The sequence below is a fragment of the Myiozetetes cayanensis genome, unplaced genomic scaffold (genome assembly GCF_022539395.1).
Source record: "Myiozetetes cayanensis isolate MyiCay16 unplaced genomic scaffold, myiCay2020 scf1, whole genome shotgun sequence".
In the NCBI taxonomy this organism is placed as follows: Eukaryota; Metazoa; Chordata; class Aves; order Passeriformes; family Tyrannidae; genus Myiozetetes; species Myiozetetes cayanensis.
Window position 1 is genome coordinate 131,766,515 of NW_026086604.1, and position 19,576 is coordinate 131,786,090.

The following is a 19,576-nucleotide window of genomic DNA, read 5'->3' on the forward strand; positions in this document are numbered from 1 at the left end:
ATGAATAGAGGGTTTTGTTGCCATTAGCATGCTTGCTGACATTCAGGAAATCAGGGTTTTGATTTCTAGTTCCATTATCAGTTCCCTAAAAGGTCTTGCAGAAGGTTTGTTACTGCTTTGTATGCCCTATGCTCTTGCTCTGTAGCATGAGGATTGTGAGGTCTGTTCTCAGCACTTCCTCACATTCTTTCAGTACTTTGTCTGCAGCACCTTAAGAGACAAGGAGTTGTTTTACTGAATACACTGCAGATGGTGTTGGCTTGGTTGTTCCTGTTCAGCTGAGGTTTTTCCCAACTATTATTAAACAAATACGTCATCTCTGCTATGAAGCCACACTCTGCCACTCCATGACCCTTTGTTAAATGTATTTCTAGAATATTGCTGAAGTATTAGAAACATTTTATTTCCTTTTCATACTAGAAAAACTTGTTTAGTAATGTCAGATAGAGAAATAAAATGTCTCTTCATTTCAGCTGCTGTATGTGACTTTGAAAGAGAGAGCTGTGGCTGGATTGAAACTGTAAATGGAGATGAATTTGACTGGGTAAGAAGTTCCAGTAGTGCTCTTCCACCTGTATTTCAGAAGCAAGCTCCTCCACGAGATCACACCTACAACAAACCTGAAGGTAAGAAAAACCAGGCCTAGAAAACAGAGAAATGGAGTGGATAAATCTGCTCTTTAACCAGATTTTAAGTGGAAGGCATGAATCTTTTAAAAACTTTTAGAAACCCTTTATTTCTTCAGCCTGATAAGTTGTTTTCTGTTTTATTTTAATAGGTCATTTTATGTTCATTCTGATGAGCAACAACAGCATTTCACAAATAGCTCGGCTACGAAGCCCAAAGTTCAGGCAAACTGGAGCAAATTGCACACTGTCCTTTTGGTATGAAATAATTTAGGTATAAAATTCCTTGATCATCTCATATTGCTTCTCTTGGACTGAAATTGAGGTTTTAGTTTGCAATAGATGCACCTTCCTCTGAGTATTTGTTTAATTTTATTCTATAATCATACAGATGCACACATAAGCAGAAGCACTTGGAGAACAGAACTGTGACAAGGGATGACTTTGTTGTCAAGCTCTTGGCAAAGTTATAGTAAAGGCTTGTGCCTGCATGTATGTGGACAAATACCACAGTCTTTTTGCTAATAATTCTTTAGTTAAATAAATTTGAAAATATGAAATTTTATTCAAGAACAGGAAAAAACTGAAAAATCTAGCAGGTCCTTGAGTCACTTACAGTATCCAAAATTAGATTTAATCATCTTTAAGCAAAAGCTCCAGCATGAGAATAGGTTTTTTGCTTTAAATTCTTTTTTTTTATATACACAGAAAAAAACCCAAAAAATCCCCCCAAACACATTAAAAAAAAAAATCAACAACCAAACCCAAAAAACCACTCTGAGTTATTGTCGTCTCAGACGTTTTGCAATCTTTTAAAAGATAGGCAAAAAAATTGGTGATAATTTGTTTACTAAGGTCAAAGCAGTACTACTGTTTAAATAAACCTTTGACCTGACCTTGATGTTATTAAGTGCAGTTTGTCTCAGTAGTATCAAATACATCTGCCATAGGAAGAGGAAATGTCTTTTTATTCAAGATTCATGACTTGGAGTATAGGTTTGGAAATTTCAGGTTGTTGGTTGTATTTGTGATTCTGCTTCCAGTTTTGTACAATTGCCAACCTAAGTATTTATTATTTTTAAATGCTTTGAGATCCTCAAAAAATGTTGTAAAAGGCAACCTGTTAACCATAAGTAACATGGGTACAAGGTGTACTTTTGTATTCAGTAAGTATTCTGTTTTTCCTTTCTGAAACTTTACAATTATGTACTGAATTAAATTTATAAAAAAAATTTTATGCATCTGAGTGTTTGTTGTTTAATATGAAAGCCAATGTATCTCTTCAGTTATGGGTTTTAATTTAATGGAGCATGCTTCTCCTTTCAAAATCTTCGATTCTTGAAATGAGACCTAGATTGATATAGCAGTCTGTCCTACCATCAGTCAGAAAATGTATTGAATTACAGGTAAACTGGAAATAGGCACTAGGGACTTCCTATATGTCACAGAGATAATAACAGAAAATATACTCTATGTATCTACTTTACCTGATGTGGTCCACTTTCATCATTTGCCCATTTAACATTCCTTTTTTTATCATTTTAGGTATTACAACTATGGACAGTCAGTTGGGGCAGCAGAGCTGCAATTGCTTGTAGATGGGCTGAAAGAGCCTACTGTCCTTTGGAGGACATACTACAACGAGGGAAATCAGTGGCTGAAGGCAGTCATTCAACTTGGACGCCTTCCACATCCTTTCCAATTTTCACTTGATAAAATCAGTCTGGGTTTTTACGACGGTGTCTCAGCAATTGATGATATTAGATTTGAAAACTGTGCTCTCTCACCTCCAGCATTAAGTTGTGATGGTCCAAATCACTTTTGGTGCAAAAAGACAAAAGCATGTATTGACAGTTTGTTAGTCTGTGATCTTGTGGATGACTGTGGGGATGGATCAGATGAAGACAACTGTAGTAAGTACTTTGCATTATTGCTTACTTTACATCACACAAAAACTTACTTACCAGTTCAACCCTGGAGTGAAAAAACACAGGACTGTTACAGCCTGTCAGTGTCATAGCCAGTAATGATTCCACCAAAGACAGCTACTGGTGAAACAGAATGATAATTTTAAACCTAAATGCATACGATGAGTTGCAACTGAGGGTAAATGCAATTCAATGTCTCTTATCCAAATCAGTTATATTTCTTGAACTCATGTAAAGCATGAACATGAATTACAAGGTTATTTTAAAAGAGAGAATTTGCAGACTGTCAGTTGACTTGGGTCAGCATGCTATCTTTGATTATACTGATGGAAGTGCAGTGTAAAACATGCTGATGGACTGAAAGGAGTGTATGTCCTCTCTTTTCTTACGACCTATACTCTTACTATTAAAAAAAAATTAAAATATCTTTACTAAAGATAGTATTCATGCTGGACATAATTATCTCTTTCAAGGAAAGAACTTGTAAGTACTGAAGAAAGCCATGAGTCATTCACACTTTTGGTGCTCACCTTGCAGTGCTGAAGGGTGCTGTTGATGGTTTTCTCCCTGAAGCATGCATTCATCAATTTTAAGAACTCAAGAACATTAATATAAAATAGAATTAACTAGCTCTTGCTTTATCACATCCTAAGGTAACTAAATTATGCAAATCACAATCAGTTCAAGAAACGTGGGATATGTTACATACTTGAGGGGTTATCAGTCTGCAGGGATGTTTGCCAACTATCAACTTAAAACTGCTTTGAATTTAAAAGAAAGTGAAGGTTTTCCTATCTCAGTTTTCCCCCCTGTGCAATGACTATCTTCTTTATAACCCATTTTGAGGTCCACAGTAAAATATGAGTTGCAGTTTTAAACATCATTAAAGGTAACAGCTTAATTAAAAAAAAAAAAAAAGAATTGGCTATAATTTCAGTTACTGTTTTTGAAGAGCAGATGCAAAGTTGGAATGCAAATTCACCACCCCTGACACATTTTGTTTTATATTAGTAGTAATTGGGCTAATCGATATATTTTGCTTTGGTGTCAAATAAAAAAGTGCAGTTATATGTGTTATAAAGGCCTCTCTTGAATTTAGCCTTGGTAAAGCTATTGTGCTACTATTATTGAGAATAATAAAGTTCTAAAACACAACAATCCATTTTTAGGACTACATCTGCCATGCAAAAATCAGATCACTTATTACACATACGTACAAGACTGTGTTCTGTGGCTTATTTCATTTAATTAACCTCAGTGTTAGCTCCTTTGCTCAGTTCAGTTTCAGTTAAATAACTGCATGATTTAATTGTAATAATACATGAAATTAATAAGATGGATAATAAAATGCTTTTCACAGTTCAGCTTATTCAATAAATTATGTACAGTTTGACAGATATGTATGGAAAGAGAAGGAAATTATTTTGTGTACACATTTATCTTTCAGACGGGAATGTTTTCAAGGAGAAGATATAGTCTTCTTCTGTAAAGTTGAAAGACTTTTTTTGCAAGGATATATAATTGCAACAAATATATTAATGCATTATCCCCCTTGTTACTGCTTTTTTTTACATCTGTTCTGTTTACATTTCAGACCCTGACCTACAGTGTAACTTTGAAAATGGGCTGTGCAATTGGGAGCAGAGTGTAAATGATGACTTTGACTGGATCAGAATACAAGGTCCAACCCCCACGGTTAATACAGGCCCTTTAAAGGATCACACAACAGGCACAGTCAGGGGTCACTACATTTACATGGAATCCTCTGAGCCACACCAATTCCAAGACAAAGCAATTTTGATTAGTCCTCTCCTCAGCCCTTCTGGCAATGGAACCTGTGTTTTCCGCTTTCATTATCACATGTTTGGAAAACAAGTTTACAAGCTGTCGGTCTTCAAAAGAACTGTGAGTAATGCTATGGGATGGCCCTTGTGGTACAAGTTTGGAAATCAAGAAAATAGATGGATCAGACAAACACTCCACATCAGCAGTTCTAAGCCATTTCAGGTATGATCCTTCTAGGTTGTGAAGTGCTTATTTCCTCCATTGTAAAACACTGAGAGTATATAAATGACTGCACAATCTCAAAGCTATTTGCTTTGAAATGGAATTATAGGGTTTTTTGAAGAAATATGTAAAATAATTTTAGTAGTGGTGGTGGAGCATTAACTTTTCCCCTAAAGCACTTAATTTTAATGTTTTGAACAGGAACACATGTTATTTAAAGTGGACAGTATTTTTGTTTTTCAAGTACCTGATGAAAAAAAGCTTATTAAAATCTCCTACAAAACAACTTGGCAAAAATTTTGGTTCATTAACGTAAAGACTGTTGAAAGGAATATCCTCAGCTTTGTTCTTCAGAGTTACAAATTAATCTTTAATTATATAATGCCAGAAAAAATATAATTCAAAATACTAGGATACAAGGATAGGCTAACAATCAAATATCATTTGGAGAAAGATATGATTAGACTAAGTTAAAGCTATAAATCTTGACTTATTTTCTCATCCTTTAAATATAGTAAATATTATTTACCTTTCACTATATGTGATATGTTTAGTCTGGTTGAGATACTCTGCAGGGTTGCTAGAGGATTAGTTCACTTGTCAACTGGTCACAAAATTAACAACCCCCCACCCCACCTCCTCCATATTATAGAAAAAAATATCTTCCATCTTCCTTTTAAATTGGATATAATGCAATATATTCTTTAGATTGTTCACATTTATTTCCTGAAAGATTATTTTTAGGTAGAGAGAAATTCTATCCCCTTTGGAGGAGAAGCTATTAGTACTGCTGTGCTTGCAAAGAGGCACCTAGAAGGAGAATGCTCATTTTCTGTTGAGACCTTTTGTAGAATTGTAAATGTGTATAAACAAAATGGTAACAAAACTTTTCCCTTCCCCTTCCTCTTCCTCTTCCCCTTCCCTTTCCCCTCCCCTTCTTCCCCATTTCCTATGTCTCGTAGTTTATCTAATGAGCTATAAACTGATGTGTCCTATATTTGACTTCCTGAGGGTTAGGAAGGTCTATTCAGTAACTGAAAATATTTTTCTTGTTTTAGAAATGTAGGGTTTTCTGCTGTACTTCTCCAGTTCCACAGAGGGAATTTCAAAGATCTTGTATTCTTTTGATGTAGTTTTGTTTTTCACAGTCATTTTTGAAGGGCATGGGGTGTAAGATTTGATAGTTTGTTCTGAAGAAAGAGATAAAGATCTGATGTTCATAATTATATATTGTGTATCTTATAATGGAGCTTACTGTGTCACCACCTATGACCCTTCAAAACTTAGAAATGTCAAAGAGAACAAATTGTGTTCTATTTCTGCTAAGCTGACAGGGCCTGGTGTCTTTCCAATCTTTTTTTTTTTTATCTTTCCAATCTTTCTTTTAAGTGTGTTGTGTTTGGATACTTCCAGAGCTTTGGATACTTCCACACAGTGGAAAGTTCTTCACACCGTTACCACTTTTTCTCTGATATATTTCTACTGAGATGTGGACTAGAACAGCCTCTCAATTAGTTTTGGGACATCTACTGGTCGGGTAACAGTTTTAAAGCTGTAGATTCTATATTTACTCTGTTGTATTCCCCACACCCTCTAAATTTACTGGTTCACTGCTTTCACACCACAGATTAAAGTCTTGAGGGTCACCTCAGTGATTCAAAGGAAATGTTTAGATTCACTTGAGAATGTTTTTTTTTTTCATTAAAGTCTAAAAAGAAGATAGAAATTCTTAATAGTTTTCTAGTCAAAATATATGTCTTGGTTTCATAATCTTCTCTGTTTCTAGCCAGAGCACCTCGTCCACTGTTTCAGGATTTTCAGAGATTCCTAGTGAATAGAAAATGTCAGATTCTAAGAACAAAGATGGTCTAAGTCGTTGTAACAGACCTTCATTTTGCTTTTTCTCTTCTAAATATATGAGACAATAATACATGTGAGATACCTCCTCTTCCTCTTTCCTCCCTCTGTAAGTAGGTTATTTGTTTACCACATTTCAAGAAAAAATCACTATGAATAGTAAATCCCCCAAATTCACATTTTCAGTTTATTTTGCTAAGCATGGGAAGCCAACTTTGGGAGTATATAAACAATTGTACCTAAACTGCTGGGAAAAGGAGGAGTTGTCAGCCCAATATTCAAAGTGGCAAAGAAAGGCACTTGAGAACCTCTTAAAAGCCAGATTCTCTTTTGAAAGTTTCAAAATCTACAGATATGAAACTGTAGGCCCTTTAATTGAATACTCTGGCAGAAACCCAAAGGAAACAGCATATGTAGACTCCCTTGGCTCACATGAGCTCCCAGTAAGCCTCAAAATCTTAATTTTGTCAGGAAACCTTTGTTCTTGCTGCTGTTAAACCATGGCTGACATTTGTTACCGTTCTGTCAGATATTTTATACCAGAGTGTAAAATGTGACATCAGTGAGAGGAACAGGAGTAACTGGATGAGGAAAAGGTAAATTTAGAGCTAAATTATTTAAATGAAAGGAATGAAGTTTTCTGAGCCAAAATTAAGCACCTTTGTCAAATACTAATACTGACAAGTAACAAAAATTGTCCAAAATACAAGTGCTTATAAAAATTTTGGAACTTTACTGATCTAGAGCTTCCCTTCCTCTGCAAAGGATTTAATAATCTGCAAGAAATTATGTCTTTTTTTTTTTTTTTTATTAGGGAAGTTCAAATTTAAAAAATATTCCTTATAAACTATTCCTTTTTATTGTATGGGATACTTATTTCAACGGGGAAAAACTCCATTGTTGAGTGTCCTAGTCTCTGTACTTTACCTGCATTTATTTCCATCTCCCTGAGAAGTTTACTTACATCTCTTTTCCTTAAAAGAACATTTGAAAAGGTAGTAAAATAAGAATTTGTCTATGGTAACCTACTTATATTGATGATAAATAGCGTTTGCTTTTATCTTGGCACAATCATAATACCTGAAATAGTTTTTGCTCAGAAGAAAGTGCAAATATTCTATTTTAACATCTTAGATAAGCATTTCTCTCTTAGATTGCTCTGTCATTCAGGTTTCAGCGGATACAAAAAAAGGAAATGATAATATGTGAACAATGGCAAAATTCTGTATCTCAATCCTTTTAGTCATGATACAAATCACATACCTACTGTGTCTCTCTAAAGAGACCCAGGGCAAATTTACTATATTGTCAATCATATTATTAAAAGAAGCAGTAATTATGTTTAGCCTGATGCAATTGTTCATTTGTTGCTCACCTGCAATCTGTATCTTTATCTCTGTAAATAAAGAGGATTATGGATCTTAGATACTTCAAACCATACATAATGCACAAGGGAGTCTAACATTCTCTGATGATTTTACAAAGATAATTTTTCTCTGTTGCCTCTTAGAAATTAGAAAATGCAAATACACCGTTTAAGTACATGATTAAATATTGATGTTATTTTTGACATCATTAATAAAAATTTTTGCATTCTGAGTATCATGTATAAAAACTTATGTCTCTTTAAATATAAAAGTTTCTCCATTTAAGTGAGGAAAACAAGGAACAAAATCAAGAGAAAATAAAAAATGATTGTTCCTTGAAAAATACTAGCCCACAAAAGTTTATAAGTAAAATAAAATTTCAATTAGGGAAAAATTAATAAATTAATTGTTAAGAAAAGTAAACAACAAAATAGACTGTAACAATGTTTCTATCAACTATGTATTAACTTAGAAAGTAATGAGATATTGATTGAAAATTAGAATGATATATTTACTATGAATATAGAATAGCACTGTTCTGTGAACACAAATATGAACCAACCTCCTTTCTCCAATTACTATTTTTAGTATCTGTTATGCTTTTTTGTTGTTGTTTTTATGTACAGGTACTTCTTGTGTTATGGATTTGGGTATGCCTTAGACATATCAGTTTGGTGTCAGATACATATGTGGTGAACATACATCCTTTGCATTCAGACTCTTGGTATTCATTTAAGAGAGACTTTAAAAAGAGGTCTAAAACTTGTTTATACGTTACTACCAGCTAGATAGTTACAACCACATAGGCAGTCCTACTCTTCATCCTCTAGTCCCTTTCTTTTCATTCCTCAGTGAGATGAGATAGAGATTGTTCCTTGGGGATTCTGATGATGCACTATGTAATAAGTGAAACAGCATCACAAAGCTCACTCTTCAGTTATTTCTGCAATTCTAGCTGTCTCTGGAAATTACTTCTCTAAGAAGAGAGCGGGTTGATCAACACTCCCACCCCAAGAGCCATTTCTGTAATGAAAAACTCAGAATTCTAGTAGTAAATGGAATTTTTGGTACAATTCTACTTTACAAACTATTTTTTAAAGTGAGTTTGAGTTCTGTTTCAAACAAAAAGTCTATTGTGGTAATATGTGAGATTTCAAAATGTAATGTTTTTCTTTAATGCATTTCTAATGATGATAATTATATTTCATACATGAATAGTACAGGAAGACTTGCTATAGTAGACCAATATACCCTTTGTACTAATTTAAGACAAGATAATGACTTGCTAGCCTTCCTCATTAGCTATAATACATCAGAACTATGGAAATTACAAGTTCTAGATCTTGTATCATATTTCAGAGCCCCTCACAGAGAAATTTTTAATGGGACTTTGTGACATCAGTACCTTTGTAGATTGACTTAAGTGTGTGAATTTTTCAGTCTTCTCTAATCAATAATTGATAAGCATCAGGTTGAAATTCTGGACTTACATTGGTGCACTCCAGAAAATGGGGCTGACCAAACTTAACCAAATTTCTTGCATGCAACTTCTCTGTAAGAGTGCACATAACTCTTTTTTGTCCCTAGGAGAAGTATTCCTTCATATGTGGAAAGCAGAGGAGACCATGTTTCAGCCCGTTACAGTTGCATATCAGCACACAGAGTTAGGACTTTACTACTCACAGTGTTGTTAGAAGGAAACCTGTTCTGAAGAACTTGTGTTCTTTCTTATATGTATCCTAAAAACACAAATGAAAGTCATCGTGTATTTGCCTTTACATTTCTAACATTAAAATGGAGGAAAAAAAGAAGTAGATACGTTGACACTGTCTAGAACACTCAGGTAAATTGTTCCTTTTAGAAAGAGAGATGAATAGATATAGCAGAGAAACATCTAATCAATAGTGTCACAGAGAAGCTGCATAGAGAAAGCTCAGTTGTGATTTTTCTAAACACAGAGGATGAGAGATACTCTGTGAGATCATTAAGTAACAATGTCAAAGCGAAAGGAATAATATTTTAGGATGCTCTGTTGTACAATTCATTGCTGAGAGATGTTTTGGGTGCAAGAAAGTATGAATGGAATCAATAAGTATCTTGGCAAATTATCGAACGAAAAGTCTGTTAAGGGCTAGTAGCACAATAAGGAGACTATAACCTCCCACCTGTGATACACTGCTGGGTACAGAGTCTGGGTGGTACCGCTACATATTGGGCTTGTTCTCACTGTGGATGTGGCAGCAATCTGTGGGCAGACATACACGACAATTGGCACACACCTCGACAGCTGACCCAGCTATGGGTGCATCTGTCCTTGTGCTGTGGGGCATTGTGCTGCAGAGAGCTTTCTGAGCATTGGGAGGCTCACTCTTTGATATTCTAACTGTGATTTCAGATTTTCTGCAATCACTTTCGCCCTTATTGAACCAGGGTTACTATTGTCAAGTGTTGTTAGCCTTCTGCTTTGATTGATTGTCTGCTTGCTTCCTTCTTCGGGGCCTCGTTTTCAGTGTGTGTAGACATACCAGCAGGAGTTGTTAATGTTCAGTTGGTCAGATACGCATTTTTCATTAAAATCTGATGTTGAAACAACTCTGAATTTATCAAGGACTTCTTCTAAGAGGTTTGTTACACCTCTAATACCCACTTGTGATATGATACTTTTCCTGTTATTGCTTTTGATCCTTTCTCTGGTAGCAATTTCTGTATAAAGATTTAGTCATCATGGATTTTCCTCTCAAGTTATTGCTGCAGCTTCATTTTTCAATTTATCATTCTTTATCTTCCTTCTCCTGCTCTGCTCCTTTGTACTTTCCCTAATAATCTGCTGAGATTAGTATTCAGGAATTTTTTTTTTTTTTTTTTTTTCTTTTTCTGTCCATTAAACATTATCATTTGCTTCTGTTGCCTCTTAGTCCTCCAATACTACTTTAAATACATGGATATCCAGCCATATTTGCTGCATCTTAGTAGCTCTTTTTCTAACAATTTTTCTTTGATCTACTGTGTAGGCTTTAGTTTGGACAATTCATTCTCAGGTTTCTTAATCAGTCCACAATCTAGGTGAGAAACAATATATGTAGAGTGGACAACGAGGGAACCAGGGCACTTGAGGGAAAGAGTGAGAAACAACCATAAGGTTTTGTGGTTGGTGATAAACTTTGTGTTGATAATGAAAGCTATTCAGTACCTACAGTATGAAATGAAATACTGAGAATTTGCATCTCCAAAATGTCTGTGGTGCAATGCAGTATATTTGAAAGGCAAAAAGTAGTTGTTTTTTTTTTAAAGTCATTCCTAAACATCAGTATTGCCATTTTCGACAAGTGGATTTCAGAGCACAGAAAACTGTGGAAATAAGGAAATCACATGAGAAGTCAGGAAAACATATTTTACAAACCTCAAAGAATATTTCATGGGTTTAGTTCAGTTCTTTGGGAAAGATAGTGCCCTTTCGTTCAGTGCTATCACAATACTGAGTATTCTGAAGCTATAATCCACTTTAATAATAGAAATAATTTATTCTTTGTGTTACTGTTTTATTGATATTCCATGGAAGACCTGTCATGATGTCATCAAGTCACAATGTGTGCACAAAGGGAACCGAGAATAAGAATTTCTAATCTATCTTTAATAATGTCTTTCCTAGTGAAAAGTATATTCTTAATTTCACATCTGTCATTTCCTTGTTTTTTCTTTATTCAGAGGGGAGAGGACAAAGGGGCAGGGGTTGGTGTTTTTTACCTTTTTTCCCTACTTACATGAAGGCTGCTCAAAGGAAATCACACAGGGTAAAAATAACCTTTCCATACACCACTGAACTGTCACGTACTGCCCACATTTTTAATATAGAAAACCTGAAGTAATGAAAGGTTTTCAACACCTTTCAGAACCCACAACCCACTTAGAAACTCTGTTGAGCCAATTAAATTTGAGGGTAATCATATAAGGTAGGAGTTTTGCTTTCCTGAAAATTAAGAATAGTGTTTCCAGTTTCCTTTTGCTATTACTATATTACTTATTGCTGAACAGGAAAATGAGACTTGGATAACTTTTGCAAGGAGAAGGAAAATGTTACTGACTTGTTTCTCATTCTTTTACTGGACCTAGAAGACATCTTTGAAAAAGTAACAGAAAGATCACAGGAAAGCTGTACTTCACTGAGGCTTTAATTAAAATTTCCTTCCATAGTTCTATGCTTTATATCCAGCAGAGTCTCTTTAAAATATTTTTTTATAATCTTTCCATCTATTGAGTACACTTACAGTAGACTTAAGAAACAATGTAGAAATTCTACTCCACTGAAGTATATAGTAAAACTCTCATTATCTTTAATGAAGACAGGATTTTCATATCATGTCTCATGTTCCAATGATGTCCCTATGTTATTGTTTTCTTACTTTGGGAGGTTAAGGCCGTATATGTGGATGTAGGAGCAGCAATTCCATGTAACTTACAAAAAGTCCTTTGGATCAAGAAAGGTCCTCTTTAGGCAAAAGATCTAATAGCGATCCCCTTGCTCACTTGCATTTGCTGCTGAACAGATAATTCACTATGTTGATGCCACAGATGTTTTCATAAGCACTGAAAATAGCAATATGTGTCTGCTCTTGGAACATTCCTTAGCTCAGTATGGAAGAATTGCCTTGTCCATTCTCAAGCTTTACTCAGGCTTCTCTATCTCAGGATAGAGATGTGGAAATATCTTTATGCAGCCCTTGATATCTTGACATGCTCCAGTATACAAAAGGCAGGGACAGAAGTACTCAGATCATAACAAGTCATGGTGGTCAGTGTATGACAGATATTTCAGGACCATAAAGCCCAGGAATTTGATACAGTAACTGAGCCAGAATCCAGTAAATTTATTTATTTACTCATTTACTTACTTATAAAATCTGGGGGAAACGGTGCTTGGGAGAAAAGAAAGAAGACTTCTGTATATCTTTGTAGATTAAGTAAAAAGTAACCATGACCGTTAAATTGTATTAAATATAGCTTTAGATTTATAATTGCTATATAGATGTTTCCCAAGTGGGCAGGTTAAACACTTTGTTTTGTAAATCTAGTATCTCAGAAATGTTTAGGCACTGACAATATAATACTTCTGTAATAATTCTTCCAGTGATAATATTACAGAGTGAAAACAGGATCTTTTCTCTTGAGTGAAATTTTGTGGCCTTAATACAGCAAAGACTCCAAGAATATGTAAACAGTTATTAATATTATGCTTGTCAGCAGTCCCACAAACATCACTGATGAGTCTAAAACAGGACAGAATTGTGATTCATCCCTGCACTTTAGAGAAATGCTTTGAAAAACATCATAAATCAACATGAGGGTTCACAAACTTATAGTGAAGTGTGATAAAGTGCTTTACTGAACTAGAACTAGTGTTTTCCAGTATCTTATAAAACCAAAGACTGTAAAACATCAAATATTTGACACAAGAATTTTCATATTTGATGTGTATAACCTTAAGAACATTGGTAACAATTCATTTGGACAACTTTGTGAAAGGACTTTTTTTCAACTTTTGAAGTTTTGAGGCATTAATTTCTAAAGCATTTTCAGCGGTTACAAGAGAAAGGGGCTGATGGGCTTTGAAGAAAGATCTTGAGTTTTTTTCTATGTATAAAATGTCATGGTGACCCAATGTTCACAATCTTTCCAAAAGCTTATGGCCTGTCTCCACTTGTTCTTGCTTTTGGAGGCAGAATGGTTCCATGCAACAAATAATAGCCCTGACTGCCTAGTCATTCCCCTCATAAGGGGGAAAGCTGGAACATGCTGTGACAACCCTTCTGTGCATTCACCCAGGGTTTTTTTCCGAAGAGAAAGCCCGTTGCAGAAGGTAAAGGGGAAAAGTTCAGTGCCACGAAGTCAGGATGCAACTACTGGACATCTAGATGAGATATTTAGAAAATAGTCTCAGGTCCCACAGCACTTACTCCTTTGCAGCTGAGGAAGAAGAGAAACAAAACTAGGGAAGAATAAATTGCTGTGTTTTTACTCACTTATCAAAGAAATCAACAAGTATTATTTGACATGAACTAATAACTAATCAAAAAGTCAAAATTAAATCTAAATGTCCCCAGTTGTTTTTTTTTTTTAAATCACAATTTTTCTGGAAAAAATCATCTTTGCTTGGTAAATAGTTTCCCTCTTTTATGTACTTATATTATTATAGGATAGGAATATGTTCATGTGTTCTTGAAAACAATCTTCCTACAATAAAGACTTATTGTGACATGATCATTGGATGAAGACATCTTAATAAAAAGGAGCTTTGAGGCTTGATTCTACAGCTTGTCCTTTGTCTGTAATTACAGAAGTTCCATCATCTCATAAGGGATTTGTTACATTTCTTGATGAAAACTTATTGGAAATTTTTCTTTATTTATCCCTAGCATTAAAATATAAGAGTAGTTTACTTCAGAGATATGTGGTGAAATGTATATTGTTTTCAATCTTGCATTTGCTTTCAGTAAGTTACAACAAAAGTTTTTGATGACAAAATGCTTTGTCAGTTATTTCTGTGATTATCCACTTGTCTGGTTGTTCTTTCTTCTTCAAACCAAATCACACAACTTCTTGCCAGAAATAATCATAACAAACTTAAACCAAATTACCATGCTCAAGCGACTAATAATATCACTAAGTAACACTGTTGACACCTCCTGTGGCAATCCTGAGATATTGTTTGACTAAATTATTAGTTAAATACATTAGAACTAATATCACTATTTCCTAGACATTCCGAAATCTTTAGAAATTTGAATACCTCAATTTTTGAAATTAGTTCCATTCTAGCTTAAGCTATACTTGTGTGGAAATTAAGATTTTATTTTGCTAACCTTCAGGGAGAATTGCCTAGTGACAGAAATTAGCACTGCTGTAAAAATTGAGCATTTGTAGAGAACAATATTACCCATTGTAATTTCTTTATTAATACTTGTTGAAGTGTTCTTCACTCTTCAAAACCTATTTTGTTCAAAAAAAGGGATCATTCCTTTTATATATACAGACTGTCATTCTAATACAGTTTGCTTTTCATGGATGTTTTTTCCCCTCTTTTTTTAATGTAGAATACCTTTTGATACCTTTAGAGTTTTCATTGAGACTGGATCTCTAGAGTTCTGAAAATGAGAAATTGGGAACTAGTTATTCTTATTCAAATAATAAATGCGATGTGAAATGAGCTTCATGCTGGATGAATTCCCTGGAGAGTGTTTAATAATAGCTTATGAAGTTTGCAGAATTACAGCTGGCAAATTAATTTAAGTGGTCAATGTTTAACCACAGGTGCAGAGAGTCTATATTCTATATTTAGGCACTAAGTCATAAATTAGTCTTATTTTCAGTTTTAAGTCTATACCTACACTTTTGTGTTGGTAAAGAGTTAATGCTATATGCCAAAGCATCAGACTCCCCAGGTACATAAATAAATTAAAAAATTATTTTGGGTCAGGAGATTTTGAACAATACAATCATAATCATCATCTTAACAGTACAGAGGTATTCTTAATTCCATTACCCCTATAGAACTGTGCCCTGCCACTTCTAGCTTTGGATAATTTTTAATCTCTTTATAACACATTCCTGCCTAAGTTCCATGTCTTAGTAATAATTGCGTAAGAAATAAAAGCCTCTTTCTCTGAATTTAATTAATAAGTAATCAATTATTAGTAGTTAATCTTTCATGCTTTGAAAATAAAAGTTATACAAGAACTGCTGTGTGATCGCCAGTGAAAATTACACTGGAAGGAGTAATTTTGGAATAATAAATTTTCTTGCATGGCTTTTCCCAATAGTAGATATCTTGGCTTGTCCTGTTTCTAATCATTTTATTGTTATTGGTATCAGTAATGTAGCATTGCTGCCATTTTAATCCAAACAGGAAACAAAAGACTGGGGTAATATTGTAAGGTATATTTCTGGGTATTCTGTGGTAAAAGTAAGAATTCCATACTTAGATGAGAGCAGTAAGAAGCAATTGTGTCATTTACTGTTGTCATTCACATTAGATATATTTTATACTAAAATAACCTATCTTAAGCATATCCACAGTAGGGGACATATACCTGTCTTCTTTTAGCATACTCATTTATTTTATCTAATGGACATCATGTATAAATGATGTGTCATCATTTTTATTTACTCTGGTGATGTCAGCATCAGTAATAAATCTACTATTCACATGCAATTTTGGAATAACAGAAAAAGAGTAAATAGGTAAACTGAAATTAAAAAAATATTAAAACTGTCAGTACTGTGAAGCAGAACTGCCATATTTTTTCCACTATTTATCTTTATTCCTGGGTAGGAATTTTCTGTTGAACTGAGGAAAAAACTGTGAAAAATACGTTAGAAATTTAACGCAACATTTCAGAATAATCTGGAAGCTTGAATGTATGTGCATAGCATGCAACAGAAGTATTTTAAAAAATAACAAAGAAATAACTTTAACATTTGAACTCCATAGGATCAGCAAAAGCATCCATTTATCTTTTTTCAAACTGCATGGTTCGAGAAGGCTTTGTTATTTTTATAAATAGAGATTTATTAATTAATTAAAATAAGAAAATTATTAGTAAATCTTTCCCTAATCACTTGCTTGGATATTTACCATTCAGCAACAGTCAGAAGAAAAGAGGCTTGTTTAGTATTTCAAAGAGTATTTCACGAACATTAACTTCTTCCATTCCTTGGCAGTAGACAATAACGAGAAAGTGAACAAATAGAGCATTGACAACTCTAATGAAATAGTAGAAAATTTATCTTTAAAATGTTCCATAGCTCTTCTCTAAACTGCTTAATTGTTTTCATCACACTGGTATTTGTGTAAGAGTCTATAATTTATTCAAATGAATGTTACTATATTTAAACATGATTAATGTTATTGCAATAAGAACCAAAAGGAGCTAATCATAATATACCATTTATGATAATGTCTTGCCATCATTTTATATCACAATGATGTTTCAGTGAATTTACACCATTGTGAAGCCAATCATTCTGTTACAGTTTGCTGTGATTAATGTAACCACCAGTGAAAGCTGATAATAATTAGCCTCTTTCATAAAGTGTCTCTACATAGAATATATCCTCTAGAATAAATTTAATTTCATTTTAAGTGTGAAACATGGCAAATGACTCCTCTATCAATTCATGTTAAATATTTAATGACTAATGGAAGTCTACTATCCACTGAAAAATGCTTTTGTAATTCTTGTTCCCCTAGATCTTGGTGGAAGGTACTGTAGGCGATGGTTTCACTGGAGACATTGGACTCGATGACATGTCTTTTCTAGGCTGTACTCTTTACAATGGTAAGAGTTGAAGTCTACAGCTCCTAGCTGTGAGCTGATTCATTGCTGTTATTTCTAAACATTGCTACTAGAAGAGCAAAACCCAGATCAAACTCATGCCTGACAAGGAAATTCAGTCTTGTTTCCCTGCTTCCCTCATATCCAGGCATCAGCGCAAAATAGTTGCTGCTGTGCAAGTGAGGCCCAAAACAGATCCTCAGTGAGAAATCTGCAGCTTCCAAACTCTGTGAGGTCTTTATTCCTAAAAGGAAAAAGAAATTTAACTGTGTGTAAAATAACTAAACTTTTATTCAGTCTGTTGTTTGATACAACCTCCCACCTCCCCTCAATAATTCTTGATGTATTCCCTGTCAATTGCTCTCACATGACAGCACACAAACAGTTCAGATGATAGAGCAACCTGTCCTCAGAAATCATTGTTACCAAGGGTAGTACAATGCCTACAGAATTGTAAAATATTATATCCCAAAATACCTGTATTTCAAGACATCAGACATAAGTCCTTCATTACAGAAGGGATTTTAAGAGGACTGCTGCTAGCTGCAACAGGCATTACAGGGTTATATGTGGCGTGGCAGTTGATGTAAAGTCGTGATAGGGCTGTTCAACAGCAAACAATTCAGACCAGAGTCTAAATATTAGCATCCTAGCACTAACTCTAAAACGCCCTAGTAGATGCATTTTTGCTGTTCTAAAAATTTCTTGTTGATATAACTATGTATACTAGGAATATGAAGTGTGCATGGTATTTCTTTTGCAGATAATTATCTCACTTTTTAGCAAATTTATACAACACAACATTTATTATACACATTTTTAATATAAAGGGTTTTTTTTTACTGAGTTAATGTACAATGCCTTATATCTGAGAAAGAATATCTTAAAAGAACGAATCAGAAAATTCCTAAATATTTTCAAATGAGTTATGAAAGAAAATTTTCACAGAATACGCTGAATTGGAGGGAACACACAAGGATCATCAAAGTCCAATCCTTAGCCCTGAACAGGACCATCCCCAAGAGTCACACCATGTGTCTGAGAGTGTTGGCCAAATGCTTCTTGAACTCTGTCAGGCTTGGTTCTTTGACCACTTCTCTGGGGAGCCTCTTCCAGTGCCCAATCACCCTCTGGGTGAAGAACCTTTTCCTAATATCCAACCTAAACCTCCCTGACACAATCTCAGGTCCTGTCACTGGTCACCACAGAGAAGAGATCAGTGCCTGCCCCTCCTCTTCCTCTCACGAGAAAGTTGTAGATTGTAATGAAGTCTCCCCTTCTCCAGGCTGAACAGGCCAAGTGCCCTCAGCTGCTCCTCATACGGCTTCCCCTCAAGGCCTTTCACCAGATTCATTACCCTCCTTTGGACACTCTCCAATAACCTAATATCTTATTTATAACGCTGTGCCCAAAACTGCACACAGTGCTCCAGGTGAGGCTGCACCAGTGGCGTAACAGAACAGGACAATTACTCCCTTATCCTGTTGATGATGCCTTACCTCATGCCCCCAAGGGTCATAGCTGGCCCTCCTGGCTGCCAGGGCGCTGCTGACTCATACTTAAGTTGCCATCAAGCAGGACCCCCAGGTCCCTTTCCATGGCACTGCTTTCCAGCATCTCATTCCCCAGTCTGTACACATATCCAGGGTTGCCCCATCCCAGGGGCAGAATCCTTCACTTTCCCTTGTTAAACTTCCTATGGTTGGTGATTGTCCAGCCCTCTAATTTGTCAAGGTCTCTCTGGGGGGCCTCCTTGCCCTCAAAAGAGTCAACAGCTCCTCCCAGTTTTGTGTCTTCTATAGACTTGCTTAGTTTCCCTTCCAGTCCTGCATCCAAGAGATTTATGAAGATGCTGAAGAGCACAGGACCTAAGATGGAGCCCTGCAGAACCCCTCTAGTGTCAGGTCTCCAGTGTGATATTACCCCATTTACTATTACCCTCTGTGCTCCACCCATGAGCCAATTGCTCACCCAGTCCATGATGTGTTTATCCAACTGTGTGCTGGACATTTTGTCCAGAAGGATACTGTGAGAGAGAGTAAATCAAATGAGAAATTTGGAAAGCATAGAGGGTCAGAGTTTCAAAGTTCATAAATAAGAATGATTTTTATCTTTCCATTTTTTATGGAAAGATAAAACAAAAATACTTAAGTATTGTGGTGGACAGGAATCAGGTTTTGTGTTCTGTATATTTTTAAAATATTTTTAGTTTTGGAGCCATTTTTGAGACACTCCAGGGTCCTGCCTTTATTTTGTTTCCTCCATACCATAAAAATATCCCAACAACCGAAAAACAGTCAAAGAGACTGTTGGAAAAGCCTGAAAAAATAGACAACAAATACAGCATATTCCACCATACTTAAAACAAGTTGAATCAGGTTGAAAAAGCAGGGTTTCCATATCCCTGCAACCTAGAATTAATTACTATCTGCCCAGTTGCTCTTGTTCCACTTTAAGTAACC

The 19,576-nt window shown here is 35.0% G+C and overlaps 1 protein-coding gene across 1 annotated transcript in view; it reads left to right on the forward strand.

The window, feature by feature from the left end:
- The window catches only part of MALRD1 (MAM and LDL receptor class A domain containing 1), a 236,467-nt gene that overhangs the window by 56,530 nt on the left and 160,361 nt on the right, over positions 1 to 19,576 (forward strand). The window contains 5 exon segments of the mRNA XM_050325308.1: positions 474 to 626; positions 779 to 884; positions 2,172 to 2,539; positions 4,149 to 4,561; positions 17,030 to 17,117. Of these exon segments, the coding sequence (XP_050181265.1) occupies positions 474 to 626; positions 779 to 884; positions 2,172 to 2,539; positions 4,149 to 4,561; positions 17,030 to 17,117 (1,128 nt within the window).